This window comes from Mytilus edulis, chromosome 8 (genome assembly GCF_963676685.1).
Source record: "Mytilus edulis chromosome 8, xbMytEdul2.2, whole genome shotgun sequence".
Lineage (NCBI taxonomy): Eukaryota > Metazoa > Mollusca > Bivalvia > Mytilida > Mytilidae > Mytilus > Mytilus edulis.
Window position 1 is genome coordinate 44,142,155 of NC_092351.1, and position 26,031 is coordinate 44,168,185.

General features: G+C 31.7%; 2 protein-coding genes across 2 annotated transcripts in view; both read left to right on the plus strand.

Moving 5' to 3' along the window:
- The first annotated feature begins 4,366 nt into the window (after positions 1–4,366).
- LOC139485659 (uncharacterized) lies at positions 4,367–15,634 on the plus strand. Its single transcript, XM_071270287.1, has 4 exons — positions 4,367–4,433; positions 5,662–5,794; positions 13,489–13,617; positions 14,124–15,634. Exons 2-4 carry the CDS (start codon positions 5,666–5,668, stop codon positions 14,517–14,519), a joined length of 654 nt encoding a protein of 217 aa, XP_071126388.1. The 5' UTR covers positions 4,367–4,433; positions 5,662–5,665; the 3' UTR covers positions 14,520–15,634.
- A 9,748-nt stretch (positions 15,635–25,382) lies between these two features.
- Positions 25,383–26,031, plus strand: part of LOC139485660 (uncharacterized) — a 32,725-nt gene continuing 32,076 nt past the window's right edge. Inside the window, exon 1 of the mRNA XM_071270288.1 lies at positions 25,383–25,448. The gene's annotated coding sequence lies outside the window, so the exon portion shown is untranslated. The remainder of the gene's footprint in view (positions 25,449–26,031) is intronic.

A 26,031-nucleotide genomic window follows, 5' to 3' on the forward strand; every position in this document is an offset into this window, starting at 1 on the left:
TAAAGCCATTAAGCATGGGTGCAAAAGTTTGGGGTTTGGCACGACCATGTTTGTCATTTTTTTATTTCCTATTTACACACATATAAAATAAATGCAATGAATTAAAAATAAGGGGATTTAAAAAATACAAAGAATTGAAAAAATTGAAAACAACATGCTTAATAATTTCTTGCGTCCCACATTGTCCCAAGCGCTTTCTGGATTTACCTTCATCCGAAACGGTCAAAATCAAACATTTGAAATCCGAAGATGTATAAGTACCGAAACCGTTGAAGAGCTATATGTCCAAAATTCCTAATACAAATTCGCCAAATTCATGTAAAGCCAACTTTGCCTGAGAGAGTTGACACCCTTGTTTCCTAATAACTCGAATAATTCAGTCGTTATATTCCGCTTCCTACACTAACGCCTGAATGCACAGACAATGACAAATCTGCAATCAACCATTCGGAATTAGCTCGGGCTTTATCTATCTCGATAAAATTGAGCTAATTGCTGATTGGTCACCTCTTCTACAGGGCATCAATCAAAATCCACGATTTTTTTATCTTGTTAGGAAATTCAGGCCCTCGTAAGTAGGAGAGATCGCTTACGGAGAGGGACTGAATTATTCGGGTTAGTTTCATAATAGTTTCTAAATTTATAAACGAACAATTTTTGCAATTTTTTTAAAATCATGTCAGTACCGAAGCACTGACTACTGAGCTGATGATACCCTCGGGGACTGATATTCCACCAGCAGAGGTATCAACCCAGTGATGTAAAAAATTGAAAACAGCACGTTTAATAATTTATTGAGTCCGAAGAGCTTTTCTGGATTTATCTTCATCAGGAACGCTTAAAGCCAAACATTTGAAATCCGAAGATGTATAAGTATCGAAACCGTTGAAGAGATATATGTCAAAAATACCTAAAATAAATAGCCAAATTCATCTAAAGCCAACTTTGTCTGAGGGACTTGAAACCCTAGTTTCTTAATAGTTTGTAAAGTTTTAAACGGACATTTTTTGGAAAATTTGTTTAATCATGTCCGTACCGAAGCACTGACTACTGAGCTGATTATACCCTCGGGGACTGACAGTCCACCAGCAAGTAAGAAGATACACTGTACCTTAAACATGTTAAAAAAGTAAAAATTATCGATAAACTTCATTTTTGTATAATATTAATCTAATCAAATTTAGATATAAACTTACGTTATTCATATTTGATAAAATATAGCTGTCTTCTAATATTGTTTTTAATTTGTCTTAATATATTGACATTAGAGTTTCAAACTTCTTACATTTAGTAAAATGGCAAATTAATTAATTTCAGATTTTAGCTTCATGTTTGACAAATTTATAACTCTCGTGGTGGTATTAACCTTATGTAGATTCTTAATAATTTGAAGAACTTTAACATTTTCAATTTCGATCCTTCTCTGAAACTAATGCTAATAAAACTTTTGATTTTTTAGCCCTGTCTACCAATTTTCCTCATGTAATAATGAAAAATCGCCTAAAAGAAATAATCCAAAATGCTGTTTAATATAAAAACAACATACGCTATTAATCTATAATTTTTGGCATGCCATACGCCAGTTTTGTAAAAGCTGATTTCTTCTTATTTTCATGTGAGTTGGAGTTCCTTCAGACACTAGTCATAAACAAGACGATAAAATAAGCCAGATAAATTGATTTCACACTTATAAAAGTCTCAGGCTCGACAAAAACGGATATTTAGGCAGACGTGACTTCACAATAATAATTCCCCAGCTAGACACTTAAGTCCCATATACTCCAAGTTAGCATGAATGGACTGCTGTAATTATAGGGTAATACGTGAATGACAAAGAAACAGAGTCTGGTCAATGTTCACCTCTCAAGGTCGTTTTAAAATTGTAAAATAGACTGAAAATGACCATTTTTCAGTGGGGGTGGGGGGGGAGGGTAAAAATCCACGAGAAAATATTCCAGATTCCACCCCACACCCACCGATGCCATCCACCCCCAAATCTCAATTCATAGTTTATTAGATGAGCATCAGTTACAGCATCAAGAGTCTGCTAATTTGCATATAATTTGCATATGATTGCAAATTTTCGAAAATGCCTGATTTTCCAGAAATTTCTTGGGGTCGAATGAGTTAAATCAGACCATTGGTTTTCTCTTTTGAATGGTTTCACATTTTGAAACAAGCATTCTGTAAATATTACATTGCATTACTTAGTCCCCTACTGGTTAAGAATTCAGTGTATTGGAACAAAAAACTCGTGATAAAAATATATACCAAATTTAAATCAATATCTTCTAATACTAGACGTATTTATACTATTTGTTCGCTTCTTAATTGTTTCAACATGAAAAAAAGAAGGTTTTAGGCACAAAATGTGACATTCTTGTTTGTGTTTTGAGAAATTACAAACCAAAAAAAAATGAATTAAAAATGGTGGCTTTCGTGGTAAGGTCTGGTAGAACGTGGAATCTAACCATTCAAAATATTTGTCAATGTCCAATGAAATATAATTGTTACAAACTAATTGCATAATAGAATGTTTGATGAATTATCCTTTTATTCACCAGTAGACAACCCTTTGTGCCTCTTGATTATAATATAATTTTATATCTCTCATCAAAATTATCTCACTGACATTGGTAAACATAATGGCTACGTCCAGGTTAGAAGTGAAAAGTATCTGATGTTCACCTGGTGCCAATGACAGGATTGAAGATGGTGTCAACTATCTTATCAAATATAGGTATATTGATGAAATATCCATTAACAATCCAAACTTTTCTGATTGGATTCCATCAATACATCTTCAAGAACTAGAAATTAAAAGACATACAAGGCTTCCTCCGTCTCATTTTATTAGACAAACACATCGAATTTGACATGAACAGAGATTTCAGAACCAGAATCTTTGACAAACAGACGACATTATTTTTTAAATTATCAATTCCCCAACCTACTAGCAAAATACATGTACCAACTTCACCTGTATGTGGGATACAAATTCCCCAACTCATTCGGTATTCAAGAGCTTGCAGCTGCTACCCAGACTTTATAAAACGTCACGATTGTCAGTGCAGACATTTATGGCAAAGGTAGTTTGAAAGAATGTTTCGTCCTTTTTTCTAAAAAGTTTTATTGGCAGATACCTATTACAAGCCATCGTTGATAAATATCCCATATCAACTTCACAGATAATACCTGATGATCTTGACGATAAGATTCTAGATGCTGACGTTGATAATCACCTTAATAACTGACATTATCAAGATGCTTGATTTCATGCTTGACAACATATTTGTTACGTTCGGAGGACGTGTTTTTCAACTGACTGTCGGCATTCCAATGGGAAAAAATGGTGCCCCTTTTCTTGCCGACTTATTTCTTTATTATTATGAGGCTGACTTCATACAGAAACATATAAGGAAGAAAGATAAGAAATAAGCGATATCCTTTAACTCTACTTTCCGCTATATAGATGATGTTCTTTCACCAAATAATTCAAAATGTGGAACGCATCTATCTCATCGAACTAGAGATAAAGGATACTACAGATACAGTTAAGTCGGCCCCATTTCTTGACTAACTGTGTTGAAGATCCATTGGTGGTTTTCTGTTTTTTTCTGCTCTTTGGACGAGTTTTGTTGTCTGTTGACACATTCCACAGTTACATTCTCACTTTAATTTTGATTTCTTAATGCTTGACGCGCGTTCGTACATAGTTTACTTGTTAATATAGGGAACGTGAAATACGAAGATGAAGAACATAAAAAACCAAAATTTAGAAAAGTTTAGCCAAATATAGGTAAGACTATATGTGCTTGAAAGTTATATAAATACTCTTAGAGTTCGTACTATTTCAACATATAAAAAGCAGAAGACAAAAAAGGAACATATCAATTTTTTTTCTTGTCAACACACCAAGTGCTGTGATCACTGGACTAGCGATACCAATTGGACATACACGTGTTAAAAGTATACACGTATATTTCCTAGACATCATTTAGTTCTTTCGTGGCTTTTGATTTTTACTTGAGTTTTTATATTATATTGGACTGTATTTTGTATATAAGAATATTTATCTTATTACGAAACTAACATTTCACTCTAGGCTAAATGTAAAGGTGTAAATAGTCAAAAGAAATAGTTTAATAGTACACTAGCATTTTAAAAGTGTCTTTCTATCCATTTTAATTTTCTTCGTTATTTATTAAAGCATGCCTAAAAATTCGCTTTTTTCAAATTAAAATTCTGGTACATAACATTTAGATATTCTTCTCCTCATTTATTTGTCACAGTACATCCTCTCAATTGATAATGTCTAAAAATAGCTCTATCCGTTAACAACTCAGGTAATATATTTTCTATTTGGTGTGCATATTACAAAAATTTATAACATTGTTTTCGTAACTTCATTCATGGTCACTTGAAAAAGTATGGTGAGTAAAGTAATTCACTTTTCAAAATATCAATGCAATGGAAAAAATACATCAAAGTGATTTGAAATGATTAAGCATTAAAAACGGAAATATTTTCTACAAATGTTTGCAAACATTTTTTTATCATTTTGTATGGACATCCTAGCTAGCACATTTTCATCGGTAAAGGTGAGGGGCTAATCTATTAAATTGTAATTTGAATATTCAAACAGTGTGATTTTGCTCTTGATATTAACCTGATGTTGTATTTGTATTAAACATGGACCTTGTGTACTGTTATCTTGTGTCAATACTGTTTTAGTGTTTTCGTCACTAATGTCGTTTAAAATTAACATTTACAACCAGTATATATGACTAAAACCACAATTCGGGCAGTTATACGCACACATATGTAGATATCATATAAAAAAAAATGAAAACATATATATTCTACACAGCTACTTTTACATAGGTACTATTTCTGTACTAAAAAAATGCAGTACTGGAAATTTACTTTTAATATTTAGTACTATTTCTTTACTTTAAAACTATTGTAATATTTAGGTACTTGTATATTACAGTCCTTGATTGTACAAAATATTTTGGTACAGAAATAATACAATATTCCATGTTTGAAAATCATAACTTTAAGAGATTTGAAATAGAAAAACTTTCAAAATGCTGAAAATGTAACGGTAGTAACCAAAAATCTGTAGTACCTAAATTTCAAGTACAAATAAAGTGCTGTAAAATACAGGTATCTCAATATTACAATAATTTTAGAGTAACAAAATAGTACTGACTATTAAATTTTTAGTACAGAAATAGTACCTATGCAAAAGTAGCTGTGTATTGATTATTAATTCATATTTAAAGATCACCCGTATCCGCCTACGACCTTGGTCTAAATTTTTCGTAAGGTTATAGTTATGTGACACACGTATACGTTTAAAAACTTGGTTTTCCCTTTTCATGTATTACATATTTCTATAACAAAATAATCAAGGTGATAAAGAGGTGAAATCAAACTGTAACTTTGTGAAACATTTTGACAAATTGGTACAAACACAAAGTTGGAGAGCACTAAATATCCCATAATATGAAAGGTTAAGCTAAATGCAGCTGATTTCTTCAAGGGGTTGACAATCCTTCAAATTTTGAAAAATAAAGTTTAAATGAAAAGCGAGACGCAAGAAAATTAAATTGATTAAGCTGTAAACTCTCTTATTCTATTTAATTAATTTTGCAGTATCATGGGAAATTGTCTAAGTGCTAACACAAACAGACGAGACGGACTTCATAAGCTAGAGGCATCACTTGTATGTAAAGGTACCCAAACTGACAAGTACAATGATGATGAAAGCGATAAAAAGGCTGAGAAAGTGAGTAAAGATAATTGTCAAATAGTATCAGCACATTGAGGTAAATGTATCATACATATATATGCTTTTGCAAACATAGTTCTTTTCGCTTTTTCGAACAGCAGTATACTACTGTTTCCTTTATTTAATTGCTATGTTCCCAATATTCTTCTAACTTAAAATCTTTTCCACTTCTACTATTTTGGTGTTTAATGTTACTTCTGTCCGTTCGTTGTTGTTGTTTTAGATGATATCCAGAAAGACCATCATCTGAGTAGATGTGATTCTTAATTTTCTCCCCGACCAGGTCTTGAACCAGAACCTTTCACTTCACAGAACATAATTAATAGTTTCATTTGTTTAGACGTACTTAATAATTACTTATGTGACTGCATCTTTAATACGATTATTTACGATAGGTGATTTAGCTAATTTGCAAACATTTCCATCTAAATGCCTAATATATCATGTATTGTGTTACAACTCTAGATTCTACGAGGGAAGAACAAACATTTGCATCCCTTAATTTTTAGACCTGACATTGTTGTGCTGATAAATAGAGTAGTTATTAGTCGTGTATCACCGTCACATGTGTTTTAATGGATGCATCAGTCGTAGAGTTTGCACTTATTTAGACGTACTTACGTAAATAATCACTTACACGATTTTATCATACGATCCTTTACGATGGATATTTAGTCTTCTCTGGTGTAAATAATCACTTCTATGACTGTTTCATACGATCCTTTACGATTGATATTTAGTTTTGACTGGTGTTAATCAGCCCATCTAACTAAATTAAAGATAGATCTAAAGAAAAATCCGGTTTATTTGGTAGTTTTGTTCATTGCTGTGCAATCAAAGCATTTAATTAATAGGTAAACACTATTTGATTAAATTCAGATAGTCATCTTTAATTAATTCTATAACATTTTCAAATCAACTTGGATTTTTTTAAAACTCTTCAACTACCTCAATAATACTTTGATATTACAGAATGCCAGGTTGTTTGGTAGTTTGAGTAATAGCTGTCAAAATTTGAGTATTTAATCCCACGGTAAGACAGCTAGAATTTTCTGAACTTTAATTTTGTTTATTACTCTTTCAAATTAACTTGAATTTTTGTCAGACTATACCATGCATACAGCTATCTCAGTTATACATTGATCGTACCCAGGTTGTGATGTTGTTTTGCATATTGCTGTCAAATTTAAGGGTTTAATTACTCAAGGTTAAAAAAGCTTGAATTTTCAGTTCGGACTAAATTCAGAGAGTACACTTTAATCTTTAATCTCTTTCAAACCAGCCTGGATTTTCATAAAATTCTATAACTATTGTCAGTATATATTGACCTTACAAAAACAGGTTATTTGGTCATTTGGTGTATTGCTGTCAAATTTAGATATTTAAGATATAACTTTCTCTGAATTTTGTCAAAACTGAAAATTTAAGCCTTTTTACCTATTACCTAAGTCCTTAAATTTGTCAGCAGTACATCAAAATACGAAACAAAATGGTTTTTGTACGATAAATACATAATATAAACATGATAAATAGCTGAAAAGTTTGATGAAAATCTAAGCTGATTTGAAAATGTTATAAAAAATTATGAAACCTATGTTTTGTTAAAATAAGACATTAATATAAACATGATACTAGAAATTTCATAACAATCCTTAATAGCCGTTCAAACTAGAGGCTCTAAAGAGCCTTTGTCGCTCACGTTGCTCTATGTGCATATTAAACGAAGCACCCGAGATCGCCCCTATTTTTTAGTGGTGTTCGTGTTGCTTATTCTTTAGTTTTCTATGTTGTGTCTTGAGTTCTTTTGTTTGTCTGTTTGTCTTTTTTTCATTTTTAGCCAGACGTTGTCATTTTATTTTTGATTTATGAGTTTGATTGTCCCTCTGACCTAAAATGTCAAGTGAGCATTATTCGCATCACTTGGCGTCCGTCGTGCGTCGTCCGTCGTCGTTGTCTTTTAACTTCTACAAAAATATTTTCCTCTAAAGCAACTTGACCAAATTTAACCAAACTTGGCCACAATCATCACTAGGGTATTTGGTTTAAAAAAAATCGTTTACGATGATCCAGCCTGCCAACCACGATGGCCGCCATGGATACAAATACCCGTTGTTGGGTTGTTGCCCCTGAATTTGTGATTTTGGGGGATTTTTGCAGTTTTTGGTTATTATCTTGAGTATCATTATAGAAATAAACTGTAAACAGCAATAATGTTCAGCAAAGTAAGATTTACAAATAAGTCAACATGACCAAAATTGTCAGTTGAGCCCTGAAGAGGTAATTACCCTTTATTGTCTTTTTTTTACAAAAATCTTTTTCTCTGAAACTAGTGAGACAAAGGAGCAGGTCCAGTAAGACCCCTTTTTGACCCCAAAATGTGGCAGTATTACAAAATTGTTAAAATGTAAACTTTTAGCTATTTATTGGAAAGTAGACTTCTTCTGCTACATATATATGGACTGTTTTTTGACAGTACAATGCACAAATATATATCGGGTGCTAGAGTCATTAAGTCATGTTAAATAACTGAAATCTTCAGAATTTAAGCATTTTAGTTAAATTTTAGACGGTTACCGTCTTAAATGAAAGTGACCACGTGTGTGTTCATTCTTAATATTGAAATGTAAGTTGTATTTGATGATGATAAGACATAACATATATAAAAGTTTAGGATTAACATTGATGCGGCCACTTTCATTTTTTACCAAAACCATATGAAAAGTGACATATTTGGCCTATTTGATAGATTTTTCATATTTAAGCTTGAATCGGAGCGTTTCTAATGAGTAAAGCAGTTATAATCTTTCACATAAACTACTTAAATCAATCGAAATAGAAACTTAAGTGTCCAAAATCCTTCGGCAGATTAACTTTAAAATTGATGCAAAATTCGGCCCGTACAGGACCTACTCCTTAAACCAAACTTGGCCGCAATTATCAGTAGAGTATTTAGTTTTAAAAATTTGTCCGATGAACCCGCCTAATTTTAGGAAATTTTGCAGTTTTTTGTTATTATTTTGAATATGATAATGGGTAGAGATAAACTGTAAACAGCAAATATGTTCACAAAGCAAGATTTACAAATAATTCAAATGACCAAAATTGTTAATTGGCCCCCTAAGGAGTTATTGCCCCTTATAGTCAATTTTTAACAATTTTCATAAATTTTTGTAATCTTTTACAAAAATCTTCTCCTCTGCAACTACTGAGAAAAATTTTACCAAACTTGGCCATAACTATCATAAGGGTATCTAATTTCAAAAATGTGTTCGATGACCCTGCTTTACAACCAACATGGCAGACAAGGCTAAACATAGAACATAGGGGTAAAATGCAGTTTTTTGTTTGTATATCTGAAACTAAAGGATTCAGAGCAATTTTCTGTAACTACCAAATAAATTCTATTAGGTTCTGTGTAACAAATCAAGATGGCACTACCTCACCGAAAGCTGAATTGTTAGATTATCCTAGATGTTCGAGTTTCTAGAATGGTGGACATAATACGGGCGGTGTTGTCTTGATATCCAAATAGCAGGAGTTTGCATCCCCGCGAGTGAGGAATATAAATTTGCTTCCGCAATTTTGCAGTTTTAACATAATTGTGATGATATTTATACTTCTAATAGTTGGTTTTCCATTACAGCTTTCGTTAATAATATTAGTTTTTGTTATTATGCTTTTCATCGTGCGTACTTGTTTCTCTCTTTCATTTCCCATTGCGACATGGAAAAGGTGTAGTATTCATAAATATAGCCGTTATCTTTTCCTTATTTTATTGTATTGCGCATAAATAACTCATTTAATATGTTACGTATACTATCAACCATGAACAAGCTGCCCGAACTTTTTTTTTTTAGGTTGTGCTCCTGACAGACCACGTGTGTCATTAGATTGTAACTAGACGTGCTTTATAGGAGATGCATTCATAGCAATAACGGTCATCCTGTCGACTCGACGCAGTCTGCTCCACTCATTTTAGAGTTCATGTGATACCCTTTTATTTTACCTTTAATTAATTCTTCCTAGTGAATATACTATTGTAAAATTAATTCAGAATCACATTTGCGATACATAAATCTTATTTGGAATTGAGAAGTCGATGTTTATAATATACTTTTTGTTCATCAAAATAATTCAAAAAATTTGGATTAAATCTATCATTTTGAATTGATATATATACTAGAAAGAAACGCAGGTAAATGTGGGTATGGAAGACATTTCACATATTACGACATTAGATACAATGTGTTCGAAACTAAATACAATTCGTCTACAGTAGTGTTAAGACGATATATATAACTCGTCTCAACATCAACCCAACAATGTTTTATCTGTAAAATTGCTTTTTCAAAATTTTGTCCATCCCTCCCCGGGATTCGAACTCATGCTACTTAAATATCGTGACACCAAATCGCCTGCACTGTATCCGACGCACTACACCACTCGACTATCTTGTCGTCACAAAATATTTTCTAGAAAATTATAGTTTAGTTAACGATATATATGAAACTAATGGTGATAAAAGAAAATCCTCTTGCATTTGACAAACTGTTATGGAGTTAGGACTTCCCTTCCTTCGGATTTTATAAATGAAATGAAAGTGAAATAGAGCAATACTACATCATGCATGTCTATTTATGCATAGTCATCAATCTTATATTTTATATATATGTTTGGGAGACATTTCTTCTCTTTTTTTAATTTCTGAACAACAAATTTATCAATTTTGTAACAAAATGTTTTCTTTCGTACTGCTTACAACAAAATCATTTATCTGTGCATATTGTTTTATTTAATGCCAAATAGTTCCGGGTTAGACATGTTAGTGTTTTCATGAGGATATTCCTCCGACATTAATTTTTGTTTGATTGATTTAAGCCATTTCATTTGATACTTTATAATGTGTTTTTTTTTAATTTTGTAATGTTACACTTCTGTCTTAGTTTAGGGAGAATGTTATCGTCTGTTAAAACATTTAACCCCGCTGCATGTTCATGCACCTCTCCTTATCAAAAGTCAGGAGACTATTGTTCGTTCGTTGTAGTTTGCTGGTGTGGTTCATAGGCGTTTCTCGTTATTATATAGTTTGAACAGTTTGTTTTTCTGTTTGAAAATTTGTACAAAAGTCATTATAATGCCCTTCAAAGCTTGCTGTTGCATGTGAGTCAAGGCTCCGTGTTGAAGGCTGAACTTTATAAATATTTAACTTTTATTCATTGAGGCTTAGACGGAGAGTTGGTTGATCGGCACTGAAACAATATCTTCTTATTTACAAGTGCTGTTCAACACGTTAAAAAATATTAATTTTTTTTCCATCTTACTGAATTTACTGCCATTGTATGCCTGTATAACCCATGAAAAATGTATATGTTTTATCAAAACAAATATGTTTGAAATTAGATTTTTTGATTTCAGTAACAATTCGATCAAAAGTTTACCTTTTCTTTAATTAAGATGAAATATCAATGATATTATGATATGTCAGAACGGGATTATTGATTAGGCAAGCAGTAACAGAACCTTTATAAGTAGTATTACTGAGTTGGTCATTGTATGATGGTCCATATCAAGCAAACATTGAGCTTCGAATCGAAAACACAATATATTTACATAACATTAAAGGTTTAAACAATTAAGAGGAGACAAATGAAGGCAGGAAAAACATTATGAGAAAAATAAATCTTCTTAAGGTAGATGGGGTGTCTAAATTATAATCCATAGAATTTTTTAATAATTTGCCAAAATGAAGTTTATATTATGCTTTTTAAAATAAAGTAATAAAAAGAATGGGTCACCGGGCTTTTTTTCATGCTACACGGTGTTAAAAATTGACAGATTTTGTATAGATTATGCATTGAAAGCCCAATTGTCTGCAATAAAGCGTAAACTACACCATAGAATTTTGAGATAACATATGAGAAGATAGCTTTAATGATATGCTTTCAGTTAAGAAAAAGAAAAAATGGGGTCACCAGACCTGTTTTCTTGTTACATAATAAAATAGAGAAATTCCTAACACATTCTATTGTAAAAATACCTTAATCTGAATTATCTGCCCTTGCATTTGAGTTGCCTCCCCTTATGTGGTAAAGTTGGAAAGAAATTTTTCAAACAAAAAATTTCTGTGTTTTGTAAAATACAATCATAAATATGATAAAACATGTCATTTTCTATGTAGAAGTGGAATTTCTTACACATGAATTATCTACTTCTCTATAATTTGCACATTCTATTAAAGATCTAGACCTTGTTTTCTAGTATTTCCAAATCCAAGATGGAGGAAGACACCCTATCTACCTTAAAACGATATGTTGCAAGTAATTTTTCATATTAAATAAAAAAATTCTACGTCGCAGCAGAAATATTCCGCGGCACCTGAAAAGAAATGTTATTATTTTCAACTGACGTGGTATATAGTCCTAAATATGTTATGGAATATTCATGTATGTTTTACAGATGACAACGGATATGTACCAATTGTCGTAACAACAATCCCGTCCCCGTTTCCTCGATGTGACCTATCTTATTCAACTCGACAGTTTGTGCTGATGTAAGCAACATGACGGATACCAACTGTGGAACAGAATCTGCCTACCCTTCTGCAGAACATGATATCACACCTGATTTTGTTTTTATCTTATTGCTCGATCTGTTGTTTTCTATATTTATATTGTGTTTTGTAAACTGTTGTTTGTCCGTTTTTAATTTTCTTTTTAACCCAGGCGTGTCAAATTATTTTTCACTTTGTTTGAATGTCACACTTTCTCTATTCTCTATTCTTCAACATATTTTCCTTTTTTTGCAACCAAAATTTAATTAACAATTCAATTTGACTTGCAAGGTAAATTTTTTATATACATTCCAAATACAAGTATATTAAAATTGTAACACTTGGCAACTATTATGTCTTTCAATGATCGGTTTCTGTTAGTGCTCCATTGTCGTTTGGTTTTTTGTTGCACTTTCGTGTTTCTGTTGTTTTGTTGTTTTCCTCTTGTAGTTGAGGTGTTTTCCTCGGTTTTAGTTTGTGACTTCAATTTGATTTCTTTCAATTGATTTATGACTTTCGAACACCGATACACTACTGCTTCATTTGTTGATAATAAATTTAGACCACTGAAACATTATATTGTCTAAAAATTAAGAAAAGGCATAAAGCCCAACGTGAACTTGTTTTTGTTTATGTAAAACTTAAATTGTTTTCATGAAAACAACAGAAAGAATATCCCTTTTATCAGATTCTACTTTTTGTAAGAACTGACATCTTATCAATATCTGAATGATAAACAAAATGATTATGTAAATCCCAAATTCGTTTGAATAGTAACAAAAGTAAGAAACGAACAACATAATGACTATTATCAACCACCACATGTCGAATTTATATAAAATCCTACATTCAAGCATGACTTTATTCATCGTGTGCTTATGATGTGCAATACACCACTATCTGACCTTTTTAATAGCCATATGATTCGTATTAATAAATTAAAATTGTGCTAATAATACAGAATAAAAAACCACCCGATAAGGAAACCCATTAGAAGGTTTTACAGATTTAAAAATATGTAAAACATGAAAACTAAATCTGTTAACACTTCCTGCTTAGACATTTGTGACAATTTTGAATCAGAAGAGACGCAACATTACATTGTGAGCTAATCGATGTCATGTATATCTTTTTTTATCAGGAACGCCACGTGCATGTTCACTATGCAAAAGCAGTAATATTAGGAGACAATGGAAACATATTTGCAGGAAAAAATAAAAGAAAGAAAAGTAGCGGAAGCCTACATCCGGAAATTAAACCGCAACACTGGGTAAGTAAAGGTCAATTCTCTATTAATTCAATTGATAAAATAACTAATTTACCCTTATTATTCGGAATATAAAAAACATGATGGCTGATTTATCCAAGTCATTGGCAGATCCAGGGGAGGGTTCCGGAGGTTGGAACCCCCTTTTTTGGACGATCAATGCATTTGTATGGGGACATATAGTTGGAACACCCCACTTTTTGTCCTGCGTTAAGACCCCCCTGTTTTTTTAATGGCTGGATCCACCCCTGCAAGTAGCTCATCTTCATCAACGAATAGCATATATGTATACTATCATCACAGATTATACATATCTATTCCTCTAAAATTGTATGCACATGCAGTATTTGAATATAACACCATGTCTCGTACGCACAACATTGATAAAGTTGTGATTTGAGTTTTTCAATTATAATTGCATTATAAAAATAAATTGTTTACTACATATTTAAACAGCACCAAACTTATAAAATGGTATTTCCTTTTCATGGCATATATTTATTTTATAGAATTCAACTGATGAATCGGCATCATCATCTAACATTTCGGAAAATGAATACAACGAAAAATTAAATCAAATGGTAGCAAGGCCCATGGATCTTGAATCGTCTACCTCCGGATCAGATAAGACTACTTCCGACGACTCAGAGGAGGAAAGATATAGATCTATTGTTATGGTAAAGTCGAAACAATGTAAAAGTGAAGCAGAAATTAAGAAAGTTATTTTCGAATATAGCGAAGACTTAAAGAAACATTCTGACGCCAAGGTTAAATCATTAGAAAAACAACTGCTTGGGAAATTGAACACAGCAGGTATCCCTGATCGGAGCAAAATGAAAAAGTTACAACGGTTAGATACTTTAAACAAAAATGAAAAGAGCTCTAATATTTACATAGTCACATAATATATACAGTCTTAATTATTATCGTTTAATACGGATGCATAGGATAAGGCATTAGAATACAAATATTTTGACCTAAGAAGTGATGTGAATAAAATCATGAGCAATTACAAGTTGAATAAAATTCGTTCACAAAATGAAAGGTACTGCAAAATGATTTGCTAATTTGTTCACATTTTGTTTTGGTTGTATACATGCTAGTTTATACTTGGTATTGACCTTCATTATCATTGCAGTCACTTTTTCGTGACATCTTCTTATGAATTAACTCACTTCACATCTGCAGTTAAGTTATAATCATTTGGCAAACTTCCTGCACATTACGATAAGCATTCTTCTTATAATAAAATATACTTTGTCCATTCGTATTTTATACAAGTGCCTTTCCGTCTTTTGTATCGTGTCAACGTTTTTGTTTGTCTATCTTTAAATTCGATTTGATATTTCTGGGAAAACATTATCTGAGGGTTATATACTTAATATATATGATAAAGCTTGTAAGCAAATGTCAAACCGGAGTTATTTATCAAAACATGATATTGGTATTGGTTTTGAATTCCTATGAAAAGTGTTTTAACGTAAACGCAATTTTCTCGGTCAGATTCGATGTCGCTCTTATACGCTTTAAAGATTTTTAGGAGACAATAGGCTAATAACGGCGTTTTAGATCTCGACATAGAATTGTCATTGTCTTTTACTTTTTGGTCAGAATTTTTAATCAAACAGTTAATGTGCCAAAATGATGTCAATACCTAAGGTTTCATACATTTTTCATACATATTTAATACTACTCGTAGCTGTAAATAATCAATTATCATGTGTTTGTTTCTCTCATCATGGCGAGTACATTCAACATGTTCAACATACGTATCACTTATTCACATTTGTTTGTGTTTTTCATTTTTATATTTTATATTTTGAATAGATAGTAAGAATCATTTTATTTGTGAAACAGTGTACAAAATGAACAGTATTACAATTATTACATTTAGGATTATAAGCATTGTTATAGTAACCAGGTAACGTTTACTTTTGAATTTTTTTTTTTGTGTTTTTTTTTACTTTTGATATTTTGTTTATATTCTGTAGTTGATTTTTTTATTATATACTATAATTAATAACTTTATTTATTTGTCATTTGAGAGCATTTATAAATGCAATATCTGTTGAAAATGGAAAGTGTGTACTCCTAAACCCACTTTCCGCTTGTAATGATTTGTATTTGTACACTTTGTTGATATCTCTTGATTTCATTCATTTATATTGTTTTCTTTTTCCATTCTCTATTATTCAAATCTTATATCTCACAGTAAAGACGTTATGTATATGGATTTGCGTACGAAGAAATTCATTCTTATATTCCTAACTTGATGCGGACATTTTCAGAAAATATTATGGATGATACAGATTCCATCATGAAGTCTCGTGATAAACATTTTTCATATCAATTGCTTGTTGATAAAATAGTGAAATACAGTTTGATGTCGTCTTTATTTCAAATATAACATGTATTCTTTTAACACATCAAAACTGTAAATCAAGAGTTACCCTTCTTATCATAACACAAATACCATTACATTGTGGAATCACCGTGCATCATCAGTACAGCGGATATAGGTACTAACCAAGCGTGCATGATCGATTTTGACCTTACACGGTAACGAAAATCTTTGTTTTGCTTTATAAATATTCAATGTACATTTCTCAATATTTGAATTTCCTGCTCCCAAATAATTTTGGCATCATTTTTTTCCTATTTATAAAACAAGTTTTATATTCTTATAAGAACAATTAACTTCAACCTGCGCAAATAGTTGTGAATGTCAACACAAACTTTCTATTTCGATACAGTTGTCGAGACATTTACATGTTTCATCTGAAAGAAACCTTATACAGGGCAAAAGTAATAGTTACCAATCATAAATCTACCTGTGATTACTCATTCCTTGAAACATTTTGGGTAATAACCGAGTATGAAAATAAAGTTTTTGTGTACGGTGTACAACAACTTAACTATGCACCATACAGAAGGATTGATGCGGTCAGCTCTACATCGTGAACAACGCTTCTTTCGCAATAAAATATCGAAAAATAACATATGTATTTAAGATTACAATGCCAATTATTGAAACAGCTATACTTATACACACACAGTGCCAGAAAAAGAGTTGCAATGAATATAGAATTATATCGGATGAGGGGAGCGCCAACTTCTTTGACAAGTATTTGCATATGTTTTAGAAATTGTTCTTGTTTTTTGTTTTTGGAAAATAATGATACATCTCTAATCATCAACCTACGACCAAATCATTTCTTAAAACAACAATTATTTTTAGATTGAACTACACATTGATACCATGTGAACAAAACAAAGATTTTCGTTACCGTGTTAGGTGAAAATCGCTCACGCCCACTTGGTTAGTACCTATATCCGCTGTACGATGATACACGATGGGAATGGGATTTCTATTAACAGAAATTATCGCTATTTTGTTCATTTTTCCTTTGGTCTTTTTTTGTGATAATTTTTCGTATCATGCTACTTGCTTGAGGTGGGAATACTATCGCTAGAAACTCAGGAGGCACGTAGCGTTGCTAATGAAATTGACAACGTCGTCATAGCTATATCAGACAACCATCTGCCTAGATCTTTAATGAAATGTGCAAATTTTGAGAGTAGAATGTGATTCATGTATACGACTTGTCGTGTAAATATATACTATAATGTGTGTTTATCAAATTTGCAGCTTTTTCTTTTCACAAAAGATCTGATTTTTGTTAAATTCCTTTTTACCCAACTATGCCGCATAAAGGGAGATAACTCAGATAAAATTATTTTCACTAAAGAAAGTGTTGTGAATTTACCTTGTTCAATATGTAGCAAGAGAAGTCCGATGACAATTTGTTTCCTTTTCTTTTTTAAAAGCATATCAAAAGAGCTATCTTCTCACATTTTACTTTCAAATTAAATGATGTCGTTGTCTTTTTATCACATAAAATTGCATTTTTTTTGTGCATAATCTATACAAAATCTGACAATTTCACACAACCTGTTGCGGTAAAAAAATATCTGGTGACCCATATTTTAGAAATATTGGTAAAAAAAGCATTATTAAAACTACAGTTTGACAAATTATTTAAAAACAAAAATGGATCTGAATTAAGACAGCCCCCATCTATCTTAATCACACAGACAGCATTTTTCATATATCCGTATATAACTATAAAAACAAGTAATTCATGAGAGAAGATTTACCAAAACCATAGTGTGTTCAATCATTCAAATAGGGTAGAACTTTTTATATCGATTTTATAAATTTTATTGAAAGGACATTGTCATATCTGTATTTTGATAAAGACTGTCATATGTTTCAATGTGTCTCGAAGTAACGATCGGTGTTGTGTTGATTAGAAATATCTCAATAGTTTAATATGTTACCACCTAATATGTGTTCAGAGAATTTACAAACATATCTGCTTTTTTGTTTTTTATTTGTACGTTGAAAAAGAACGTTATTGATGATTTTGTTGATTAAAATAACATTAAAAAAGATTTTTGTTGTTATGTATAATTTGTAAATGCAATGAAATCGGACCTTATATCCACAGTCTATCAAAAACTTCGTTCATAGATAAATGAGAAGGCTATGAACAGGGAAATGTTAAAGAGTTGCATTATGCATGTTACATTTCTTCTGAATCGGTCAAACCTGAAGCTTAATGTTACAAAATATTTACTTTTATTTAATATATGTTTGCAAAATCGAGATATTGGTTATATACAACAGTCCAGTATTTATCAACATTGCACACTACCAACATGAGACCACACTAGAAGTTGTGATTCTACCCAACAAACTTGATAAAGGAGACGGTGTGTTTACATAACCTTCTATCAAATGGCTATACAAAAGCAAATTCCGACAATAAAAACGTACGCATTAATTTTAATCGTTCATATCATCAATTTCTTCGTCTGTCGAAACCTTTAAGATGTTTCATCAACACCGTGTTGTTTTAAGAAGGGACGTAAAATCCTATAAACCACACCTACTACATTGTAACCCCATATGAGATATACACGGTCTCCGGCCACGCGATTGCTTCGAAAAAACCATATTTCTAGTAAGGTTTAGGAGCTAATAAGTCTGATTTCACAACTATGTCATAAATCGGAAGAATGTTACAATAAACACTTTTGTTCGATATGGAAATATCGTCAAGTTATCGAAATTCCAATTGGAAATAGCTGTTCACCGCTTATTGCGGACATATTTTTTGTATTGCTATGTGTTCTTGGGAACTACAACATAACATGTGTATAGTTTAGATCTGCCGTCAAAACTTCACCAACAGTGGCATCGATCTCCCAAAGAAGGGTTTCCATTGAGACTACATACACATTTGTTAATCCTTGCTATGCATTCCATATAGCCAAGGACATTGAACAACCATCCATCAAGTCATTTGTCAGTGGGAATTGATGGTTAACAACTTTCTAATTGATCTTAAAAGATTGCTCTTATTTTCTTGTAATAGCGGTTAAACGTTCACGATTTGTATGTGCAGGCAGGTGGAAACTTTAGGACGAGAACCAACGATTGAATCTGTTATGAAGTGATGAGAGGTGGTCATTATTTCACAATGGAAGTATAAGTAGTAATAAGGAATTGCGCCATGAGCACACGATACGCCCGTCGCTTTTGCAACGAATAAGTTGTATATCTCGTCAAAGTCATAACAGAGATTAATTAATAAAAAAAAGTAAGAATGGTATAATTGCAATTGAGACAAATCTCTAACATGGACCAAATTACATAGAATTGAACAGCTACATATATAGGTCACTGTACCCATACCGTATAGTCATCTTTAAAAGATTCTAAAGTGACAAATTTAAAACAATTCAACGAGATATTCATTCAAATAATGGATGGAAAATAAATATGATATACAGCAACTAACGACAATCACAGAAATACGGGTTCCAGACTTTGGACAGTCACAAACAGGACGTGGTGGGGTGACAGACGTTTGAAGGTGCCTACTCTGCCCTTAACCTCGGAAAATGTTGTAAAAATACAACTTTAAACAAACTAAAAAGTCAGTTGAAATGGGCTGAACTCATTAGAGTGATACAAAACAGATAAACATGTAATTAAATCAAAGAACGGACGTGGCAGGATACTTATATACATCCCCACAACAATAAAAAAAAAACAAGATACAAATTTAAGAGTACTACCCGTCAGTTTCGTTTGCTACAAGGTTTACTTTGTTACTTCAGGGTTTAACAAGCCTTATCATTAGGCAGATATTTAGTAATCTAGCAATTATATCGAACTATTCCATGTATTCCTGGAAACAAAAACAATTCGTCACAAGGAACTTGGTGTCTATTGAATTTTTACTTCACATAGGTATTGTTATTATCAATGAACTCCATAGCCGCACGCACTCATGCATTTAGTTCATCAATTGTTCAGTTAACTATAATGAATAATCGTCTCACAAGGTATCATATGCAATCACATCTCTAATAGTATGTTTAACATATGTATATTAACGCTCGATGAATAATATATATATATGAACTGTTTATATTTTAAAGTATATTACATATTCAAAATTGAGAATACAAATGGGAATTTTATCAAAGCGACAAAAACCTGATCAAAGAACAGAAAACAGCAGAAGACCACCATCAGTCTTTAACACAGCGTTTTTGAAGACGTGTTTTTTAATAAACAATCGGCATTTCCATTAAAACCTTGACCCTTAAGTTACTAATTAGTTCCTTTATTCATATGAGGCTGACTTAATATTGGGACTTTTACAGAAATTAACAGAATCCTTTAACTCTGCCTACCGCTATGAAGACTAAGAAAAACAAAATTTGATGACTTTTTTAACACATCTATCCAATCGCACTTGAGATATAAGATACAATAAATATAGTTAAGTCTGCCTCATATCTTTACTTACATCTAGATATTTACAATTAGGGTCTGTTGAAAATAAAACTGTACAAAAAAGATTTCAGCTTCCAAATTGTGAACTTTCCATTTGTGTGAAGCAACAATCCAGCACCAGCTGCATATGGATAATATATCTCACACTTGAAACGATATTCCCGGGCTCGTATTTCGGATAGACAAGTCCTTGATAGAGGGTTGCTGCTCGCGAGAAAGCTATTAAAACATAAGTCGAAATGTTGAAATTGAAATCATCCCTTCGTAAATTTTACGGACACCATCAACAGTTGGATACTACCGGATTTGTTTATAATGTATTAACGACAATCCTGTTCACGTTTCTGGGGGTTGGGTTCTGTTGCTTAGTCTTTCGTTTGCCATGGCTGGGAACAGAATATAAAATGTACCTTGCGATGGCATTGTCCGTTTATTTTTTACTTACGAGTTTGAAATGTCTCTCTGGTATCTTTCGCCTTTCTTTTTCTCACGGACTTGGAATAAGAAAAATCAGTATAAACCATACTCTTGAGAGTAAATTATAAACTTGCAGATACTGCGTATATTTTGCTTATTGTGGTATGAGATCCATTCCAGTATTTTTTAGGAGTCCTGTTTTCTTTTGTATCATGTCACCAAGGAAAGTTTTAGTCAAGCGAACAGACAAGTCATTTTAATGCACTATTTTATTAAGTTAAGTTTGAAATTGTACGATATCACGCTTTCAAGGTCACTGTGGTATTTTGTTTTATACCTCGCCATCACACCTATAGACCACTATTAATACTTTTACCATCATAAATTATCTTTATACATTGAATACAATATTGGGTCTCCAGCCTAAATTCATTAAGACCATTTTTCACATTCACTTACACCGTTTACGTACGTTCATTTTTATGTGTGTCTCGGTACTTATCTTTTCAGAATTTGAATATATAGATGTCAAATAACATTTATGTAACATTTTTCTATTCCAAAGTATGACAAACATTATTATGCCGCTTTCATCAGATAACTTTAATTTTTACTTAATTTTTTTGAGAAAATCCGAAAAAAAATTAGAAAAAAAGATAGTGAATACAGACGTTTTTAAATTTATTATCAAGATATTAAAAACATTTAGTAAATTTCATGAATATAATGCCTAAAATCAACGATAAAAACTTTTCAACACACGTTTCATTGAGAAGTATATTGATAGTGATATGCATAAAATGACATAGTTCCCAGGTGGTATTTAGGTTAATACACTGATAAACGTTTATTAAAAAAAAAGTATCGTGCTTTTTATCTAGTTTATGTTTGCTTAATTCAAAATAGTTGGAAGATTAAAAACTCAGAAAAATAGTCCGTAACTACTAAGTTATTGTCTTCTTTGTAACAATTATAAGGGAATTAGTAACAAAAAACGTACGCACTGCTTAAAGAATTATGGACTTACGTACAATTATGACTTCCTTGAAATTCTAATTGATTTTGATTCTTTTCAATATACATCAGTTATTGAAAGAGAATAATAATAAAAATACAAAACGAATGTAAGAATTTATTGAACTCACATCCAGTTATGTATAATTCGTTCATATTGTGGGCAATTGTACATTTTTAAGTCATTGATAAGAGAGATGGTCGTTAAAATTGAATTGACACTTGCGAGATAGAATTTATTGAGTCATCTTCATCCACGCTTCATGTAAACATTCTTAAAGAGTAATAGCAAGTGTTCCTGAATGTATTACGTCTGTTATCAAAACAAAGCTATCTGAACTGAAATACATTATCTAAGTCCTATTTTTTATTGGTTATTTAAAGTAAATGAGGGAACAGGCAGCAAACAAAAAATATGTTCCGTCGCTTAGCTTGTACTGAGCATGGTTTTATCTTTTAAAGCGATAATAAAACTTATTACGTTATGCCTATGTTTCAACTCATTGCTGCCAGGAGACGCATGTTTTTATTCTTATAAGAAAAACAATGTTGCTGAAATTTCAGACATATTTGAAAACACAAATTTTATAAGCACACTCCCAGGGTATCATATTGTCACCTCGGTTATCTTCCAACTTTTTTGCTGTTCGCGATGTGCACGTTCGCGTCCGTATTCAGTTTATATGAGAATATTACATCAGATGCCTTTTCTAAAGAGTGCCTCGCTCTTTGCACGCTTAAAAATGTTCTTAATGTACCTAACTTTCACCTCGAAATTTGATCTTGTCCTGAACATGCACGAACTAGTTGTTCCTAGGCATTTAGAAAGGATAATCAATCTATATTCTAAGCATATAAAAATAAAGTCCGGTCATTTTTCAGTTTGATAATGGATTTTAAAAACCATAATGCTAAATTGATATTCTTATCAGAATATTTTCATTCCAGTATGTAATTTCATTACTCCACTTTGATTTTATTATTCCTCTATTCGCAATCAATTCTATGTTGTCCTTGTGTACTATTGCTTGTCGGTTTTTTTCTTATCATTTTTTAGCCATTGCGTTGTCAGTTTATTTTCGATCTATGAGTTTGACTGTCTTTCTTGTATCTTTTGCCCCTCTTTTGCTTATTTCACTTTAACAATTTTAGTTTTATTGTATGATAAAACAAGTTTGCCTTGAGATAATTTTTCTAAACATTTAAATGAAAGTACATCATCAAAATATGAAATAAAAATGAACGGTGATATGATGCAGAACATGTTTATTTCAACGGATGTTATAACATAAAGAATGAATTTCACGTTCATGTCTTTATCTAGAAATATAATATGATAACGACAATGTCTTTTATAACGGAAATACAATTATTTAACCGCATAATGCATCAATAAAGAAGATAGATTTTAAAAGATAACGCATTATAATATTTTCATTCATAAAATTGAAACACTTTTATGTACTTAAAAGGCAATGTCACACTACTTTCGATACGCATTAGTGAATAGAGAACAAATGTGTGAAATTTCATTTAGATGACCGACTTACACTACTAGTTTAGTACGCCAGATATAAGATTTGGCTACAAAACAGGGACGAAAGATACCGGAGGGACAGTCAAACTCATGAATCGAAAATCAACTGACAAAAGACGCTGTAACCGCTAGATAGTCGTTGTCCTTTCTCTCCACAACAAAGCAAATCCAAAATCATATCACATATATTTAACTGCAATTTTTATTAAAAACAAACGTTTTAGACAGTAACTCATTTTTTGCAAGGATTATAAATGCCAAATGAAGAAATTCTGGAAGAGATGCTGAATGTTTGATAATATGCTCAGATAAAGATCTCTTCGTCTAGCAATCGTGGCATCGTTTATTTTCTCTCTAAAAAACTAATTATATTTACTCTGATATGGTATCGATCCTTTTACTTTGTACTCATTACTTTTTGTTACTAGGAAAAATGGTTTACAAAAGTAGAGAATAGATAATATGATCAACACATGACACCTTTCTTGCGCACTTATTGATGAACGATGTGACTTTACTATGACTAGATAGTGTTTTAATCGTTACCCATTGGACGTTGTTGAGATAAAAGATGGACGAAAGATACCAGAGGGACAGTCAAACTCATAAATCGAAAATAAACTGACAACGTCATGGCTAAAAATGTAAATGACAAACAGACAAACAATTTTACTCATGACAAAACAAAGAAAACTAAAGAATAAGCAACACGAACCCCACCAAAAATTAAGGGGTAATATCAGGTGCTCCGAAAGGGTAAGCAGGTTCTGCTCCACATGTGGCAATTGTCAAAAGCTATCGATATACTAACAAAACTCTTTTACAGCTGATTTATCTATTGCCTAAGTGCCGTTAACTTTTTGATATTGTATTTTAAAAGCATATTGAGCTGGTCATATCTATAGTGTATTAGATCGCTAGTACACTGTTTAACGAATTTATTTTGCCGACTAGTATCTTTACATGTGTAAATTTAGAAATTTGCCTACAAAAATGATAAAGTCGAAACGTTTCAAATTTTTTCTTAATGCTGTGTTGTTAAATAAAGGAACGTAACATGTATAAAAAATATACCACGGCTCATAACCCCATTTACTCCTACACGATTTATTTAGGTCAGCCAGAAATCGTACAATACAGTTCATTCAACGTAGATTTTAATATTACCACAACACCTGTTCAAGTTGCGTTTCACATTATGCGACTACAAATGGTTCGTCTATTTTACTATATATATGACTTTATACAAAACTTGATAGCGGGTTTCAACATATATACAACAATCAAATGAATATAGTAAGGTCACAAATTATTCGTTTGTTGTCGATCAAGAAGATTTCCTGCATTTAGTTTTATCATTTTTGGAAGCTTTGAACAAGGTTACTTTTTCATCTTACACATTCAATTATTGATATAGATGCAAATTTATCATCAATTTCATCTTATTACTACACGACACTCACAAGAGAAGGTCTAATGACCTCCCAATGTATACTAATATATCGACAATATACGCAAATATGTTGCCTAAATAAAGGCAACAGTAGTAAACCGCTTTTTGAAATTCATAAATCGATTGAGAAAAAAAAACAACAAATCCGGGTTACAAACTTGACTGATGGAAACCTATCAAATATAAGAAGAGAAATACGACACAACAGAAACACAACACTAAAATGAATCACACAGAGAACGAACTATAATAACAATGTCCATTTTCCTGACTTGGTACAGGAAATTTTAAGAAAATAGGAAAAAGAAAAGGTGTCATTTACAGGGCGTTGAATGGCGGAGACACTTATGTTCCTTTAACATTTTTATCGTACTAGTACTTTACAGGTAAACATTTTACAGGAAATACATGTCAAAAAGTTCATATAGCATTTAAACAAAGGTCAAATTGTTTTTATCGGATTTTACAACTTAGTACTTAAAGATTCAGTATTATTGTGATCTAGATGTGTTTGGAAGTATTTTCGTTTGAAATTAAATGTAAGTACCCGAAATTATAGCAAGTAAATGTGGTATTCATAATTGTTATTTTGCAGACAATTAAACGTATAAGTTGTCATGTTAATAATAATTACTATGCACAAATTTTCCTCCAAAAAATATTAAATGGATACTTGCATAATTATACTAACATTTTTTTTTATATCGAATTATCAAGACACGTACTCTTCATTTAGTTAGGTGATTATTCTAAAAAAAATGTTTATTTGAAAACATAGCTAAGATTGTGTCATGTAGACTTAGATCTTTGGTAACAGGTAAAATCGACCACAGACTTACACTTTTATAAGCATATATTTAATTCGATGTTGCTCCTACAGGTTGCACTTTGAAAATACAGCTGTTTCTCAAACCACGCCTCTTTTAGGGAGATCTAGAATATTCATAGAAAATTAATTGTGTTTACATACTGGTTCCCAGTTATGCCTTCTGTGTTGCATCTCACAGAGACATAACTTTGGAATGTTACCAGTAAATATACATGTATATATTGTTTATATTTAAATTTGTGGCAACCCTACAGTCGAGGTATTGGTAGTTAAGAAAATGAGTGTTAGTTTAA